General features: G+C 47.1%; 2 protein-coding genes across 3 annotated transcripts in view; both read right to left on the reverse strand.

Moving 5' to 3' along the window:
• syt9b (synaptotagmin IXb) overlaps positions 1 to 725 on the reverse strand; it is a 45792-nt gene extending 45067 nt beyond the window's left edge. Inside the window, exon 1 of the mRNA XM_077022154.1 lies at positions 389 to 725. Within this exon, the coding sequence (XP_076878269.1) occupies positions 389 to 464 (76 nt within the window). The 5' untranslated portion in view covers positions 465 to 725. The remainder of the gene's footprint in view (positions 1 to 388) is intronic.
• Positions 726 to 2576: 1851 nt separating this feature from the next.
• spon1b (spondin 1b) overlaps positions 2577 to 16649 on the reverse strand; it is a 59926-nt gene continuing 45853 nt past the window's right edge. Inside the window, exons 7-16 of one of the 2 annotated variants that reach the window (XM_077022157.1) lie at positions 14275 to 14339; positions 12611 to 12812; positions 11100 to 11240; positions 10621 to 10696; positions 9761 to 9946; positions 7454 to 7624; positions 6576 to 6743; positions 4813 to 4974; positions 4119 to 4382; positions 2577 to 2855 (exon numbers count right to left, since the gene is read on the reverse strand). In XM_077022157.1, coding sequence (XP_076878272.1) covers positions 2692 to 2855; positions 4119 to 4382; positions 4813 to 4974; positions 6576 to 6743; positions 7454 to 7624; positions 9761 to 9946; positions 10621 to 10696; positions 11100 to 11240; positions 12611 to 12812; positions 14275 to 14339 — 1599 coding nt within the window. In that variant the 3' untranslated portion in view covers positions 2577 to 2691. Of the gene's footprint in view, positions 2859 to 4118; positions 4383 to 4812; positions 4975 to 6575; positions 6744 to 7453; positions 7625 to 9760; positions 9947 to 10620; positions 10697 to 11099; positions 11241 to 12610; positions 12813 to 14274; positions 14340 to 16649 lie in introns of both variants that reach the window. The other variant, XM_077022155.1, reaches the window with a different exon arrangement.

Consider the following 16649-nt stretch of genomic DNA (forward strand, 5'->3'; position numbering starts at 1 on the left):
AATTTGCAGCGCGTTTCCGAAATGTAGCGCAAGCGCCGTCATTTTGATGCATTTGCTTTTCGTATGCATCTCGTTTTGCTTTTGCAGCGCGATGGACTTTCAGGGCCACCGTAATATTAAAACCCCGAAGCAACCCAGAAATCCATCTGGTCCTGCTCAGCTGCGCGTGTCGAAGCGGTTCGATACCGGCGTCGCGCGTGAGCGGTTTATTTTGTAACCTGACAGTTTCAATATTTCCTGTCACTTTTTTTTGAGGTGGTGGACAAAGGCTTGTAGTGCATTTCAGGTAGTTTATCCATACTATAGCCCCATATCATCACTATTATGCATAAGTTTAATAAAATCACGCGTTCATACGTCTGGAGCAAGGTAACCGTAATAAACTCACCTTTGTGAATCAAGCGCGTGTACGCGAAAAACGCTCGAGCTGACCTGCAACACTTCTCATGTGAGAAAGCTTGCATGTGCTCCAAATGCCATCAATCCAAAAGGCGCTGCTCTTAGCCTGTTGAGTTTGTGTCTATGCAAATTAACAAACCGCCTTGCGCAATCAATCGGTTCGGATTTAATCCTGAAAGCAAACGATCGACAATTTGCCCCTCCGTCAAACAACCCCACAATCTGTCCTGGGTGCACGACTCAAGTATTGGGGACAAGTGTAAAACCACAAAAAGTTATAAGTACTCAATCTTCCTCCAGGATTTGAGCCATCTTGGTATACCTTCGGAAAGCTGTCTTATTTGTAGATTAATGCAGTTTTTGCGGGACATCGCTTTAATGTTCTCAGCCACCGTACTGTACACCGTCACAATGTGATACAGTAACTGTTGCAGGTCCTTGAGAAATTCAGCACGTCAGGTTCGTTTGCTATAGCGCCATCTGGTGGTAACAAAGTAACTTTCAACAGCTTTCACGTTCACGTTCGAAATTACATTTCACGTTCCATGTCGCCACCTAGCGAGTCACGTCTTGTACGACACAAGTGCATTAGTAAGAAACTGACCCAACATGGAAGAGCTACTATTGCTAATGTGGGTGGGTGGATGGATGGATGAATAGATAGATAGATAAAAGTGAAACACAATGAGATTTTGTCACATTTACTTTTATTGTAAAGGTGATTTATTCCAAAATAGTAATATATTACAGAGGAAAGAAGACAGAGACAAAAAGACATATATACGTGACTTTGGCAAGAGTCTTGGGCATTGAGTATATCAAAATTCAACAGGAAAAGTTAGAAAGAGTCTAAAATTAGAACTGCACTTCCTCACTATCTGATGGTTTCCTGTGTTACATTACTCACACGTATAAGAGTGGATTCAAAAGGTACAAGTATTTATAACCATAAAACCAGCCTTTTGTGGTTTATGTAATACTTAATTGTTCTTACCTACGTAATTTTGAGCCATTCACAAGTTATCCTATTACATTTTACAGTTTTTGCTTTGAAAACAACAACAACAAAACTACATTTTTTTTCCAGCATCTAGATGCTGAGTAAAAACGACTTTGTACAAAGAAAGGAAAATCAATCCAACCTCAGCAGATGGCTCCTGTCCAGATCGATCAGGCAACGACGAACGAGCGACCCACCTTGATGGAGCTGGATGATAACGGCAGCTCAATACACTGAGGGGTGGGGGAGGAGCTAGGAGGAGTGGGGGATGGGCTAGGTGGGGTGGGGGAGGGGCTAGCAGGGGGTGGTGGGGGGCGCGATTGAATTGCAAATCCAGGTGCTGCCCTTGAAGAGCAGTCAAATGCAGACTCATTCTGTCAATTCCAAGCATAACAAAAATCTGACAGCTGAGAAGCACAGGGGACCCACCATCACATTAACCCATGTTAATCCTAGTCTGAGTCTACATGAGACTAAACTATGCCGTCCCTTTTTAGATCAGGAGTGGTTTTAATCTGTGTTTAATTAAATTGGCACCGAATAGTAAAAAAAAAAAAAAAAAATGTCTGCGTAGATGTGCTGGGGTACATAGAGTGTGTAGATGTGCTGGGGTATATAGAGTGTAGATGTGCTGGGGTATATAGAGTGTATAGATGTGCTGGGGTATATAGAGTGTGTAGATGTGCTGGGGTATATAGAGTGTGTAGATGTGCTGGGGTATATAGAGTGTGTAGATGTACTGGGGTATATAGAGTGTGTAGATGTGCTGGGGTATATAGAGTGTGTAGATGTGCTGGGGTATATAGAGTGCCTTTCTTTAGCCAGGAGTTTCACACTTGAGAACTGTACAGCACATGCTAATGAAGGCCTGCAGACAGACGTGTAAAAGACCATAATAAACATAAAATGTAACGTTGTTATTGGTAAAAGAAAGGAAAGCGCTAATGTTTTAGTGCGTGACTGAAGTTGGATATTGTTGGTTACATAGTAATACGTGTCTGCTGAAACGATAACTAACCCTAATCATTGTTCTAGCAGTCATTCACTGTATAAGTCTAAATGTTTATCTATCTGATTTCTGCAGAACACGTCATCTCATCAGTCCAGAAAGACCCCAGACCTTTCACTCCACTAGGACTGACTGTGTGTGTTGTGTTGTGTGTGTGTGTTGTGTATGTGTGTGTGTGTGTGTGTGTGTGTGTGTTGTGTATATGTGTGTGTTGTGTATGTATGTGTGTGTTGTGTATGTGTGTGTGTGTGTTGTGTATATGTGTGTAAGGGTCAATAAGCTCTTAGCAGAGGTGCACGTTGCAGGTGCGGATCTCTTTGCGGTTCTTGCAGTTTCTGGACTGCGAGCCTCTACCCTTCTTCTTCACCTCCATCACCCGCTCCTGGACCCCCCCTCCGCACGGCCTGGTACAGTCCGACCAGCTGGACCACGGGCGCATCTTGCATCCTGCTGGGATGCACCAAATAGAGGCTGTTAGGGGGGTTTCGCTGAAGGAAGATGACTTAAAGGACAGCGCTGTTAAATTTGAGTGTGAGCTGGGGCTGGAGCACTTGCACACTGTAGTGAACAGCAGCGTCACACTGTGTGAGCACTCTGCCCACTCTCCTCACCTGGGTGAGTACACACTTCATTTGAGTGAGTCTGGAAGCTCCAAATTTGATTTAAAGACATACATTGTGCTGGAGACTCCTACCACCATGGTACTCAGTCGACTTCATAAATCATGTACATTTTAAACTGAAGTGAGGTAAAATGGAGACCCAGTGAGTTTTTCTTTTTTGAATAAGAATTGTTCAGAAAATGTGGAGAAAATATTTAGAAAATATTAGAAAAAAGGCTGTTTAGTGATCTCACAGCATGTTAAGATGTGTTGTTTCTTGAAATTCATTTTATGAGTTGTTGATAGTTTGAGGAAACCTGTCAAAGAACAGGGTATTGTGGTCAGTGTTACAGGACAGTGTGGTCAGTGTTACAGGACAATGGTCAGTATTACAGGGTAGTGTAGTCAGTGTGGAACACAGGACAGTGTGGTCAGTGTTACAGGACAATGGTCAGTATTACAGGGTAGTGTAGTCAGTGTGGAACACAGGACAGTGTGGTCAGTGTTACAGGACAATGGTCAGTATTACAGGGTAGTGTAGTCAGTGTGGAACACAGGACAGTGTGGTCAGTGTTACAGGACAATGGTCAGTATTACAGGGTAGTGTAGTCAGTGTGGAACACAGGACAGTGTGGTCAGTGTTACAGGACAATGGTCAGTATTACAGGGTAGTGTAGTCAGTGTGGAACACAGGACAGTGTGGTCAGTGTTACAGGACAGTGTGGTCAGTGTTACAGGACAATGGTCAGTGTTACAGGGTAGTGTAGTCAGTGTGGAACACAGGACAGTGTGGTCAGTGTTACAGGACAATGGTCAGTATTACAGGGTAGTGTAGTCAGTGTGGAACACAGGACAGTGTGGTCAGTGTTACAGGACAATGGTCAGTATTATAGGGTAGTGTAGTCAGTGTGGAACACAGGACAGTGTGGTCAGTGTTACAGGACAATGGTCAGTATTATAGGGTAGTGTAGTCAGTGTGGAACACAGGACAGTGTGGTCAGTGTTACAGGACAATGGTCAGTATTATAGGGTAGTGTAGTCAGTGTGGAACACAGGACAGTGTGGTCAGTGTTACAGGACAGTGTGGTCAGTGTGATATGTGGACACACCTGTGTTGTCCTCGGGCACGGAGGGCGACTGTCTTCCAGGTTTATTCCCCCTCCGGGTCGGAACCTCCTGTTTTCCATCTATCCTGGTACCGTCCCGCGAGCACTTCCGTATCTTACACTTCTCCCTCTGCACGGTCTTGGGACATGGGACGCCATTAAACTGTGGTTCCTGTTTCACCATACGTGTGCGAATCATGTGACCCTTCCCACATGATTTATTACACTCTGACCAGTGGGACCATTCAGATACCATGCAGTCCACATCTGGAGAAAGAGGGAGAGAGAAAGAGATATGGAGGGAGAGAGAGAAAGGCATATGAGTATTCAGTTTAAGAGTCTTTGTATGTATGTGTGTATGTATATATGTATGTATGTGTGTGCGTGTGTGTGTGCGTGTGTGTACATGTGTATGTGTGCGTGTGTGTACGTGTGTGTGTGTGCATGTGTGCACGCGTGTGTGTGTACGTATGTGTGTGTGTGTGTATGCATGTATGTATGTATGTGTGTGTGTACGTGTGTGTGTGTGTATGTATGTATGTGTGGGTGTGCATGTGTGTGTGTACGTGTGTGTGCGTGTGTATTTATGTGTGTGTGTGTGTGTGTGCGTGTGTATTTATGTGTGTGTGTGTGTGCGTGTGTGTGTGTGTGTGTGTGTGTGTGTGCGTGTGTGTGTGTGTGTGTGTGTGTTACTCACGGCACTCTGGCATCATGCACTTCTCCGCCTGCTCCAGCTGCTCCTCACACTGTGTGTGTCCTGCAGTCTTCTGCATGCGCTGACGCGTACGCACACCCACCCCACACGACACACTGCAGTGGGACCAGTCAGACCAGGGGGACAGCATGCAGGACAGCGCGTCTACACACACACACACACACACACACACACACACACACACACACACACACACACACACACACACACACACACAGACACACGTGCACACACACACACACACACACACACACACACACACACACACACACACACACACACACACACACACACACACAGACACATGCACACAGACACACACACACACACACACACACACACAGACACACGTGCACACACACACACACACACACACACACACACACACACACACACATACACACAGACACATGCGCGTGCACACACACATACACACACACACACACACACACACACAGACACGCGCACACAGACACACACACACACAGACACACGTGCACATACACACACACACACACACATACACATGCGCGCGCACACACACACACACAGACACACACACACACACGTGCACACACACACACACACGTGCACACACACATACACACAGACACACACACACATGCGTGCACACACACACAGACACACGTGCGCACACACACACACACACAGACACGCGCGCACACACATGCACACAGACACACACACACACACAGACACACATGCACACACACACACACACACTTATTTGAGTAAGTTGTGTTCCTGTGCACACTCACATGATGCAACATCATACAACCTGTAAAAACAGCCCCACCAGATTTAAATGTGGCACCAAGAAAACCATCGAGTGATTCCCATCTAACAGGTGTCACCAGGTTTGTCTTTTACTCACGATGAGAGCACTTTGTCAACGAGAACCAGACACCCTGTTGAGGCCAACGCAATCATGAAGAAATCATGAAGCAGCGGAGATGATTAAAGTTACAGTTCATGGACGTTAGAACATCCATGCCGATCAGAGCAGCGTACGTTTGAAGGACCTTGAGAACCTATCCAGACCTCTGTGATGGAAAACCTCACGACACCAGGGAAGTGGAGAACACTGGAACGACTCCAGAGACACACCTGCACCTGCTCTCAGCTCTGCTGGGACTTCCCAACCCAGAAGATCTCTCAACAACTCATCTGGATCCAGCTGACTTGTTAACAGGCCAATGGTACTATTATGAAATGACCACAGGGAGATTCCCCATGGTGCTGCTGTTCTAAGATCAGTTACAGAGACATAAGTCACTGATGTAGTGTAATTTATGTACTATGTATTTATTTTGCTCACAGCAGCAAAGGTCACTGTGTCCCTGTTCAGCAGAGTTTCCAACAGATAGGGGATGTTAGGGTGTGCATATCGACCAATCAGCAGACTGCAGGTGCTGTGGGTGATCTGGAGTGTACACGCCTGCATTAGACTGAGGACTACTTCAGGTGAGCAAACACTCCTCATTTGAATATGAGAAGAGACACAAACACCTTATCAATAGAGTATATAAATTAAAAGCTTCACAAGTCTTTGACTAGCTGACATTCCCGTAGCAGAAAGTAGCTGAGAGTTTTTAAGTATCCCAGTATAAGACAGCTGTTTTAGGATGTAAGCCCTTAGCCCATAAAACTACATTTTTGAGGATGCTGAAAGACACAAAACTGATCTCAGTTCAGCAGAGCGTGTGTCTGAGGCTGATACTCACCGCACTCTGGCATCATGCACTTCTCCACCTCTTCCAGGTCGGTTTGGCACTTAGAGCCGTCTGATGCAGCCATCTTCATCATCCTTGACTTCCTCCTCATCCCCATGCCACAGCTTACACTACACGACTCCCAGACCACCCACTCAGTCACGATACAGCTACTGGGGGCTATACACACACACACACACACACACACACACACACACACACACACACACACACACACACACACACACACACACACACACACACACATACACACACACACACACACACACACACACACACACACACACACCCCACATGTGAGTCTCTAGGGAATTTAAACTTATATTAAAAACCCAAAAAATAAGACTTCAAAGTGGCCGGTGTCAGAGCCTCAGATATTACAACCCTCAAAGCCCCAGAATGACTTAGCTCTCATCTAATGAGACTGGGGCAATGAGAAATCTCAGGTCTTCAGGGAGTATGACATCAACACAGGGACAAATCTAAAAACCTTTGCCTTATTGGAAGTCGAACATTACTGGGGTACAGATCAAGTCTGGTCTGGTCTGGAAGTGCCTTGGGCACACAAACCCGTGTTGTGTAAAATACGCTCTCTCTCTTTCTCTCTCACTCACACACACACTGCATTGGATCACAGGCCACCATGCACACTCTGACTTTTGATTGGCTGTTCATAAACGAGTTCACACACAGCTCATTATGGCTCTGTTCTTTCTATTACTTTCACACTCTCCTACATAGACACCAGAGCATACACACACACACACACACACACACACACACACACACACACAAGCACATAAGCACACATACTCTCACAAATGCTTTCACACACACATCCAGTCTTGGCCTGGGCAGTCGAGACTTACAGCAGTGCTCGTTCACCACACACTTCTCCGTCTCCTCGGTGGGCTCTTTGCAGATGGACCCGTCCTCAGGAAACTGCTTGACGTAGCGTTCTCTGGACCTCATGCCCATGCCGCACGTCACACTACACGCGGACCAGCTGATCCAGTCAGACAGCATGCATGGGGACGGCTCTGTGGGACGACACGCCGCTCACTCCTTCAAAGGGATGGACCGATACGATATACTGGAGCTACCGATACCTAGATCAGGTCTCGCCCTGAGCAACAGTGCTTTTCTGATATGGCATATTGCTTTAGTTCCATTGTGTAGTCACACCCTCACATGACCCTCATCGGTTTTAAAGAATAATGTATAGTGATTTTTAATTGGAGAAAAAGAATTGGCCCTGAGCTCTGATATCAGAATCAGTATTGGGAAATAACAAATGGGATCAGTAGATCCCTGCTAATTTGTTCACTGGATTCTTTCCCAAAGCTTTATTTAGGGTACACACTCAGAAGCTAAATTAAAAATACATCTATTAAAAGATGAAAAAAAGCAAGAACTATCCAGAAACACATAAAGCACAAACAGACAGTGCCTGGAAGCATGTTTCTTTGGTGCAGTGTATCGCATGGGAAAAGTCCTTGCGTTGTGGATGAATAATGTTGGCATGAATATGATGCAATTTGCACTATTTTGTACACTACTTGAAACCCTCTCATGCATTCCACGAGCTTGTGGACAAAACCCACCCCACGCTGACACCCCAACGCCTGTCCAACTTTCCTGTCCGTCTCTGTCCTTCGTCCCTCTGCTCTGACTGGCTCTGGTTGTCTCACCCCACTGTCCCGTCAACCACCTGTGTTGCAGCCTGCAAGCAGCCAGTTTACGGGGCGATCCGTGCGGGATGTGCGAGATATGCGGGACATTGCCAGCTTTTCACAGATCGCTCTGCCCTGCTGTACCCTCGCGGGACTGATGGGGCCGCTGCTCTGGCTAATGAGACAGAACTAAGTGAATCATTAATGAGGGTCCACATAAATAAGGGCCCTGGCCGGGGAGAGGGCCCCGTGGCTGCCCGAGTGTGCTATTAATCAACGTGGCCCGTTAACGGAGCGGTAAATAAGAACCGAGCAGAGCAGCAGACGGCCACGCCCACGGCACAGATCACAGCAGCGACCGATGACAAAGAGGCAGAACAAAACCCTCCAACCGAGGCAAGCTAAAGTTTAAAATGACACCAAAATGATGTAGACGGATGGGTGGAGAACAAAGGTGTAGGATGAACGGATAGAACGATGGACGGGGAGATGGACAGATGTGCAGGCAGCATGTAAACAGACAGAATACAGACAGAGAGAGAGAGACAGATACATGCTGGCTGCATCAACAGTGTTCGTAGTGTCTCATGCCTACTGAGCAAAATTACCCAAGCCCAGGTGCAAATTTCTGATCAATTCACCAGGAAGACAGAGTTTGCCTTGAAGCAGATGTACACTGAATGGGAAGTTTCCGTAGGTTTACTTCAGTTGACCAGATCTAGCCAAATCTGGAGTTACGCTGATGGACATTCTCCTAAAGCCAGGGCTTAATTTGAGCCGGATCCTGCCGGAACAGGATCCGGGAACTCTTTCATTTTGAAGGGTGCGTTCCGGGAACTCGATCCGGTATTTTTCAAGCCTACTAATTATAAGATGAAGAAATCTGTCTGCGTTGAACCAATTAATTGAACAAATAATTCTATAAAAGACATTTTTAAAAGACTCTCCTTTTTAGCTATGCCTTTAGGCGTCTCCCCTATAAAGCTAGTTATACTTTCGTGAGTGACTGTAGCGCGCGACCCCGCCCACCTCGCACGAACCTCCGCGAACATTGTTGGCCTCAGTGACCCCTTGTCTCATGCATCTGTTTGCGTTCCGGCATCGTTTGATTTACAAATTAAGCACTGCCTGAAGCCCTTTCCTTGTTTCATACTTCAGCAGAGAAGGCCACGCCCCCTCTCCTTCCTGGCCCTCTGTTCTTTATTCCACTCCCTTCTCCTTCCTCATACTCCATTTCTCCCTTTCTTTTTTCTTTCCCTCCCTTTCTCTTTCTCTCACTCTCCCTTTGTCTCCATGTCTTTCCTTTCTTTCCCTCACTCCTCTCCTCTTTCTCTCCCCCTCTTTCACTCCCTCTCTCTCTCATTCTACTTCCCTTTCATCTCCTCTCCCCCTGTATGTGTCGAGCTAGCTGAATGTGAACATGACCCAGCCAGACACACTCAGGTGTGTGTGTGTGTGTGTGTGTGTGTGTGTGTGTGTGTGTGTGTGTGTGTGTATCCTCACCCTCCTCCTTGCAGCCTGGACCCATGCAGGCCTCAAAGTCCTGCGTGTGCAGACAGGGCACGGTGGTGTCCAGCTGAGCCTTCAGCATCCTCTGCCTCATCCGTCGACCCGTGTCACATGTTGAGGAGCTGCAGGCCGACCACGGTGACCAGTTCGAGTAGATGCATGTCTCCGGGGTGCCGTCTTCTACAGGGCCCAGACATGGACGACACTCAGCTTGGACGTCTCAGTATAACGGCATTACTAGGCTTACTGGTCAGACCGGTCTCTCTAATAAACACTAGCCAAACTAGCAAAAGTCACACATAAATAACATGACCGCAGCACACAGAGCGTTTGGTGGAAATAGTCATAGTCGGCTGCTTGAGTAACGGGAAGCTCACCCGGTCACCCGGCTCAGTTTGAGTTTCACTGGGTGCAGAAGTGCTTTTCCTCCTGTGAGTTAGCCTTAACATTCACGAGTTAGCCTTAACATTCACAAATCAAAATCATCCTGTGTGCTGGCTTTGCCGGGACATGTGACTCATTTATGACTCGCTGCCCTCCCGCCACCGCCTGAGTAAGTCTGACTAAGTAAGTCTGACTAAGTAAGTCTGACTATTTCAGCTCCACACGGTGGACATGTTTCTAGACGAGAACGTTGCACTTGGATTTAGTGCAGTGTCTCTTCACCGCTCAAGCAGGGCGGGATGGACAAGAGACCGACAGCCTGAAATTACAAGCATGCCCTTAGATCTTTTCTGCCAGCTTAGAGCACCTTCAGCTGGCCACTGTGGGATAAAAGGGCCCAGGGACCCATAAAGCCCCCACGCGCTCTTCCAGTTCTCCAGAGAGCGCCCCCTGCTGTACACAGCACGCACCTTCCTCGCTCTCCTCCGGGGCGATGTCCGCCACGATATCGTCCACCGTGTCTGGGACGGCATTGCACTGCTCCCCCTGTAGGTGGGAGGAGCACATGACAGTATCAGGCTGTGACCGAGGCCACCACTGTGTGAGTTATACCTACTGGGCAAAAACTGGGAAAACCCAAACCCAAACCCATAAGGCCCAGCAAATCCACTGGCCAGATCAGTGTGGGAATCATCCTTGCACACAAGAACACAGATTTGTTATGTTGTGCGGTTTGGCTTGAACTGTGCGTGACTCAGCAGTTTTGGTGGACTCCACCAGCGTGTAACAGCACAGCTAGTCAGGCGAATGTTTACAACATATCAATCAGAGCATCAGCAGTAGCACGAAGGGCCTGCGAGGAGTCAGAGGAGCAGACGCAAGTGGCACGTGAACGAAGCCACGGTGTAAACGCACGACAGGGTGAGACTCCCGGCCACCCCTCCCCCACCTTCCGGGCTATCCTCTCCACCACCACACGTGCCAGCGGTGAGATGGGGCCCCCTTGCGGGTCGTAGAAGGGGCTCTGGGGGTGATCCAGGCTGCTGAGGGGCCGGATCCGTTCTTGAGGGACACTGGGTTTGTTGGGGGACTGAGAGAGAGACAGAGAGGTAGAGGGAGACAGAGAAAGAGAGAGAGACTTTAAAAGCCATCTGTCAGGGGCTTCCCACCTTTTATCTCCATCTGCACTGTTCATTCTTCCTGGAATATTTGCTCTCTGAGTGATTTATTGCTCTGCTTCCTGTCACGCTGCTTTGTGAGACACCTGCTCACTCTCCTTGTTCCATAGTAACACCAACAGAGAGACACGAAAACCAAACACCAAATGTTCCTTGTTGACGAAATGTTTTAAAAGACAAGTCCTGTCAACGAGTAAAACGCAGTCCATGCTGCTCAGAAGGAGTCGTCTCCAGAGGTGAGGGAACCGTGCGAGTTCTCCCTCATCACCAAGAGGGGGCAGCATCATAAAAGTCTGACTGGGACCTGAATATATTTTCACAGCGCTGAGAGGAAAAGTCATTCTGTCCTGACGATATTCACGTAAATACTTTATGAGCAAGTAAAAAACACAAAAAACAGCATCTACATCTGTTTCTCCCTCACTCATATGTGCGCTCTCTCTCTCTCTCTCTCTCTCTCTCTCTCTCTGCTGTGAAGCTCTGTGTGTATATTCATGAGGAGTAAACTAAAAAAGCCCAGAGATGCAGCCTGTCTTACAACACTGCTCCCTGCTCCTCCTCATAACACGCCTTCACAAAGCAGCCATGATTCACCTTACCATTGCGGTCACATCAATCTCTTACACTGTGGACAATTATGAGCGCTAGTCTGACTTTATGTTCGCTAGTACAGTTCTCTGGATTTTGAAACGCCAAAACCCAATTAAGACATAGTTGATTACTTGAGAGGTGTCCCAAGCCCTGTTCACATGTGGCATTAGCATGTGTCTGATCACAAGTGACTGGAACCAGTCACTGCTGTTTACATCTGGCATGTTGAATGGGTCTCCAACTCGCCACTGTAGCGCAGTTTCAGGCTTGGGCAGCATTGTTCACTGACTTCACTACCGTCCCCGACACATCCATCAGGACACGTCCATCAGGACACATTACTGTTCACACTAACGATGACGTGTACATCCCAGAACTCCACTGAAAGTGGTTTCACCAAACATGCACATTAATGCCAGGTGTGGACAGAGCCTGCAAGCCTTTATCCGTAGTTCTGTTTGCTTATTGCATCAGTGCTCAGTCAAATATTCCAGAGTTTATACCAGTTTATACACAGCAGTTATACACAGCTCAGGTTTTAACTCCACGCCTGGTGTGCTGCTGAACGCTTGCAGTTTCAGGACTTCCTCGTCTACCATAACTGATGGGACACGTGAAGATGGGGCGTTTCAGAGCAGTGAGAGTTTAAATCTGTGCAGGATAGTGAAAGTCCAGCGATGGCGTGGCTCACCTCGTAGGTGACGCCGTAGTCTGTGCCCGCGTCCCAAGGGAGCAGGTCTTTGACCAGCCTCTGCACCCAGCCACACTCCCGTGTGCACAGGTTCTCGGCCGACAGGCCCACGTTCCAGTCCGGGCTCGGGCCCAGCATGGTCAAGAAGGACATCAGGTGGCGTGCGGAGTCCACGGAGAACTCCGCCGACGGTGCCGCGCGACTGGATGGAGGGAGGACGGGGCGGAGGGGGGAGGCCCAGACACAGAATAATGGAAAGATGGAGGGAACAGAGGAAGGGAGGAAGAGAGAGGAGAGAGGTAGAAAATCAGAACAAGAATAAATATTTATGTTCCGTAATGTCACTGCATGGGAGATTATTATTATGAAAATCTTTTGTCACTTTTAAAATTTGATTTGAAAGACAAGATCCAAATGGGAGATGAGAGGTTTTTGTGCTACGTGTTTCTCTATGGCTGACTTGGGTGTGTGAATGTACGCTGTAGCGTCATTTCCACAGAGATAGCACGTTCTAAGTCACCGCAGATGGTAATTAATCAAGTTAATTGCCCTGATTAGAAGCCATCTCCAAAGCAACTGCTGCCAGAACAGCAGCACAGGCCGAAGGCTGGAATATGCGCTGCTTGACTCTATCGATTAAGAACCATAAAATATTCATCATCTGCCTTCTGGCTCCCACATCTAACACTTCACAGGAGAGCTTCAAAATCAGAGCACTGGCTTCCTTTCTCTTTCTGTGGAATGAGACACACATATACAAGCACACGCACACACACACACACACACACATTCACACACACTCACTCATCTCTGAGAGCAGACAGTGAGAGCTGTCAGCTTCATGATGAGCATGAACCCTATGGAACGGTGGTGTGTGTAAATCGCAACGGGGCTCTCGTGGCTAACTCACGCAGCTAACTCTCGCTCACTTCTCAACATGACCTGCATGCCAAGCAGGACACTCTCCAAGCTGGAGACTAACAGATATAGTTCATTGAATGTCCTCCAGAGGCCAAAGTCAATGTGTTAACTGCAGGACTGGAGTTCAAGCAGGTCATCTGAAGATCCCGCGCTGAAGTGCACATGTGCCTAGCTGGGAGGGAAACCCGCGGCTCACAAATATAAAATCACAGTATTAACGACCTCGTTAATAAATGTGGAAAAGCATCCACAGCCCCGGCGTATGTCAGGGAGGACAGCTGTGGGGGATCTGTCCCCGCTCCCATACTGACGTAAACATTGCCGTTACTGGACACAAAAGCATGTCAGAGCTGAGTAGACTGGAAGATAGGAAACAGAACATCACATGATAGTTGACATGATAAGAGAGATGTTAACAGATACATTTAGCATTTAATCAAGTTTAGACACTGTAGAATGATATTTTTGTTTATTTGTTATATAGAACTGCAGATTTGATGTCAAAAGTACTACAAGTGAAACTGAATTGACTGAACTGATTTGTAGAGATCTACAGTTCAGTGGTGAGGTCTGTCACTTCAGGACATGTGTGACAAACACTGGAGGCGACACTAGAAGGGGCTAGGGGGGGGGGGGAGGGAGGTAGAGAGAGAGAGAGAGAGAGAGAGAGAGAGAGAGAGAGAGAGAGAGAGAGAGAGAGAGAGAGAGAGAGAGGGAGAGGGAGAGAGAGAGAGGCTACTCACATATTAAGAGGCTGCCAGGCAGGCCACTGAGCTTTGGTCTTGATAACTGTCATAACGTCATCACCCTGAGAGAGAAAGAGACAGAGAGAGATAGAGGGATAGAAAGAGACAGAGGGATATGTAGACAGACGGAAAGAGGAGGGAGAGAGAAAAAGGGCGAGAGAAATGTGGGGGAGAGATAGAGAGAGGGAAAGAGAGGGAAGGTAAGAGATGAGAACAAGGGAAAGAGAGTGGCTGTGTTTAATCATCAGGGGGTGTTAAAGATACACATATCTGTGACAGCAGAGCAAGATAAGTGCCTTTACACTGACTCCACACAGGCAGAGCCCGGCACTAGCGCACAGGCTAGCACACCAGACGAGAGCCCGGCACTAGCGCACAGGCTAGCACACCAGACGAGAGCCCGGCACTAGCGCACAGGCTAGCACACCAGACGAGAGCCCGGCACTAGCGCACAGGCTAGCACACCAGACGAGAGCCCGGCACTAGCGCACAGGCTAGCACACCAGACGAGAGCCCGGCACTAGCGCACAGGCTAGCACACCAGACGAGAGCCCGGCACTAGCGCACAGGCTAGCACACCAGACGCAACAGCAGTCAGGGAGAGACTAAATCGTGCAGTGGTGTGGGAATATGTCACGGTAATAGCACACATGCACAAAGGCTGCATTTGACTACACTCAGGGGAACTACACACTAATCCAAGCCACAGACTCTACCACAGCTGAGCGAACAACCAGCATGGTGTTACAAACGACACCTTCATTGCTTTTGTTTTTAATGGTGTTTTTTTATTATTATCCTTGTTTTGCACTTGGATTGCGGCTAGCCTTGGGTTGTGCACACACACACACACACACACACACACACACACACACACACACACACACACACACACACACACACACACACACACGTACACACACACACATGATGTACAAAAGAATGTGTGCGGAGTGCATATGGATGGCCCCTAAGCTGTCTGATCAGTCCACACAAATGCCACAGACACCAGGCATTCCCAGCTGGACCTCAGAGTGACAGGCGACTGTGAAATTAAAGTAAAAAATGCCACAAGCGTTTCTGACAATTATTTACATTTCTGAGATGCCTCAAGAGGTTATAGTCAAATAATTCATAAGTCAGGTTCAAACAGCCACTTAACAAGATACACCAGCATATTTTATACGAAAAATACAGCCACAAGAGGGCTGATCGTAAAGATATCAGCATTAAACACCAGGCCTGGGAGACATGAGTAGCTTCACTGTTAACAGCATCTCGCCATGTCCTGAAACATCACCTCATCATGTCCTGAAACAGCACCTTGTCCTGTCCTGAAACAGCGCCTCTTCCTGTCCTGAAACATCACTTCATCATGTCCTGAAACAGCACCTTGTCCTGTCCTGAAACATCACTTCATCATGTCCTGAAACAGCGCCTCTTCCTGTCCTGAAACATCACTTCATCATGTCCTGAAACAGCACCTTGTCCTGTCCTGAATGCATATTCCCTTGCACCAGTTCACTCTCTGGATAACCACACATCTTAATCCCGAGTGCTCACTACTCCAGGGACCAATCAACAGCTGTCTCACTGTAATTAAGCAATCAATCTGTTAATTGGCTAAATTGATGAAAAGGTCTGGGGTTGGCAGATGGCCCTGCACAGACAGGAAGATGGTCATTATGGAGCATTTCTAGATTCCTGAACCTTCGGCTGAAGTGCTGAAGTCAAACAAAACGAGACAAGGCATGAAATATGTTGAACCTACAATGGCCAAACCATCACATAGAAAACTGCATTAGTCCCTTGAACACTGCCATGTGAAAAAGCACAACAGCATGAAAGAAGTATTCACAACTGCCATTTCTATTTTCAGAAATGTTAAAAGAAATGGAAATGTAGACATGCATACCCAAGTAACCATGTCATCTGGACATGTGTGCCTATTCAAACTAAACACTCATATAGGCATGTGTGTATACTCAAACTAAACACTCACAGTGTTTATTCAAACTAAACACTTATATATATGCATGTGTGTATTCTCAAACTAAACACTCACATAGTGTATACTCAAACTAAACACTCACAATGTTTATTCAAACTAAACACTCACATAGTGTATACTCAAACTAAACATTCACAATGTTTATTCAAACTAAACACTCATATAGGCATGTGTATACTCAAACTAAACACTCACATAGTGTATACTCAAACTAAACACTCACATAGTGTATACCCAAACTAAACACTCATATAGGCATGTGTTTATACTCAAACTAAACACTCACATAGTGTATACTCAAACTAAACACTCAGTGTTTATTCAAACTAAACACTCATATATGCCTGTGTGTATTTTCAAA

The sequence above is a fragment of the Brachyhypopomus gauderio genome, chromosome 11 (genome assembly GCF_052324685.1).
Source record: "Brachyhypopomus gauderio isolate BG-103 chromosome 11, BGAUD_0.2, whole genome shotgun sequence".
Classification (NCBI taxonomy): domain Eukaryota; kingdom Metazoa; phylum Chordata; class Actinopteri; order Gymnotiformes; family Hypopomidae; genus Brachyhypopomus; species Brachyhypopomus gauderio.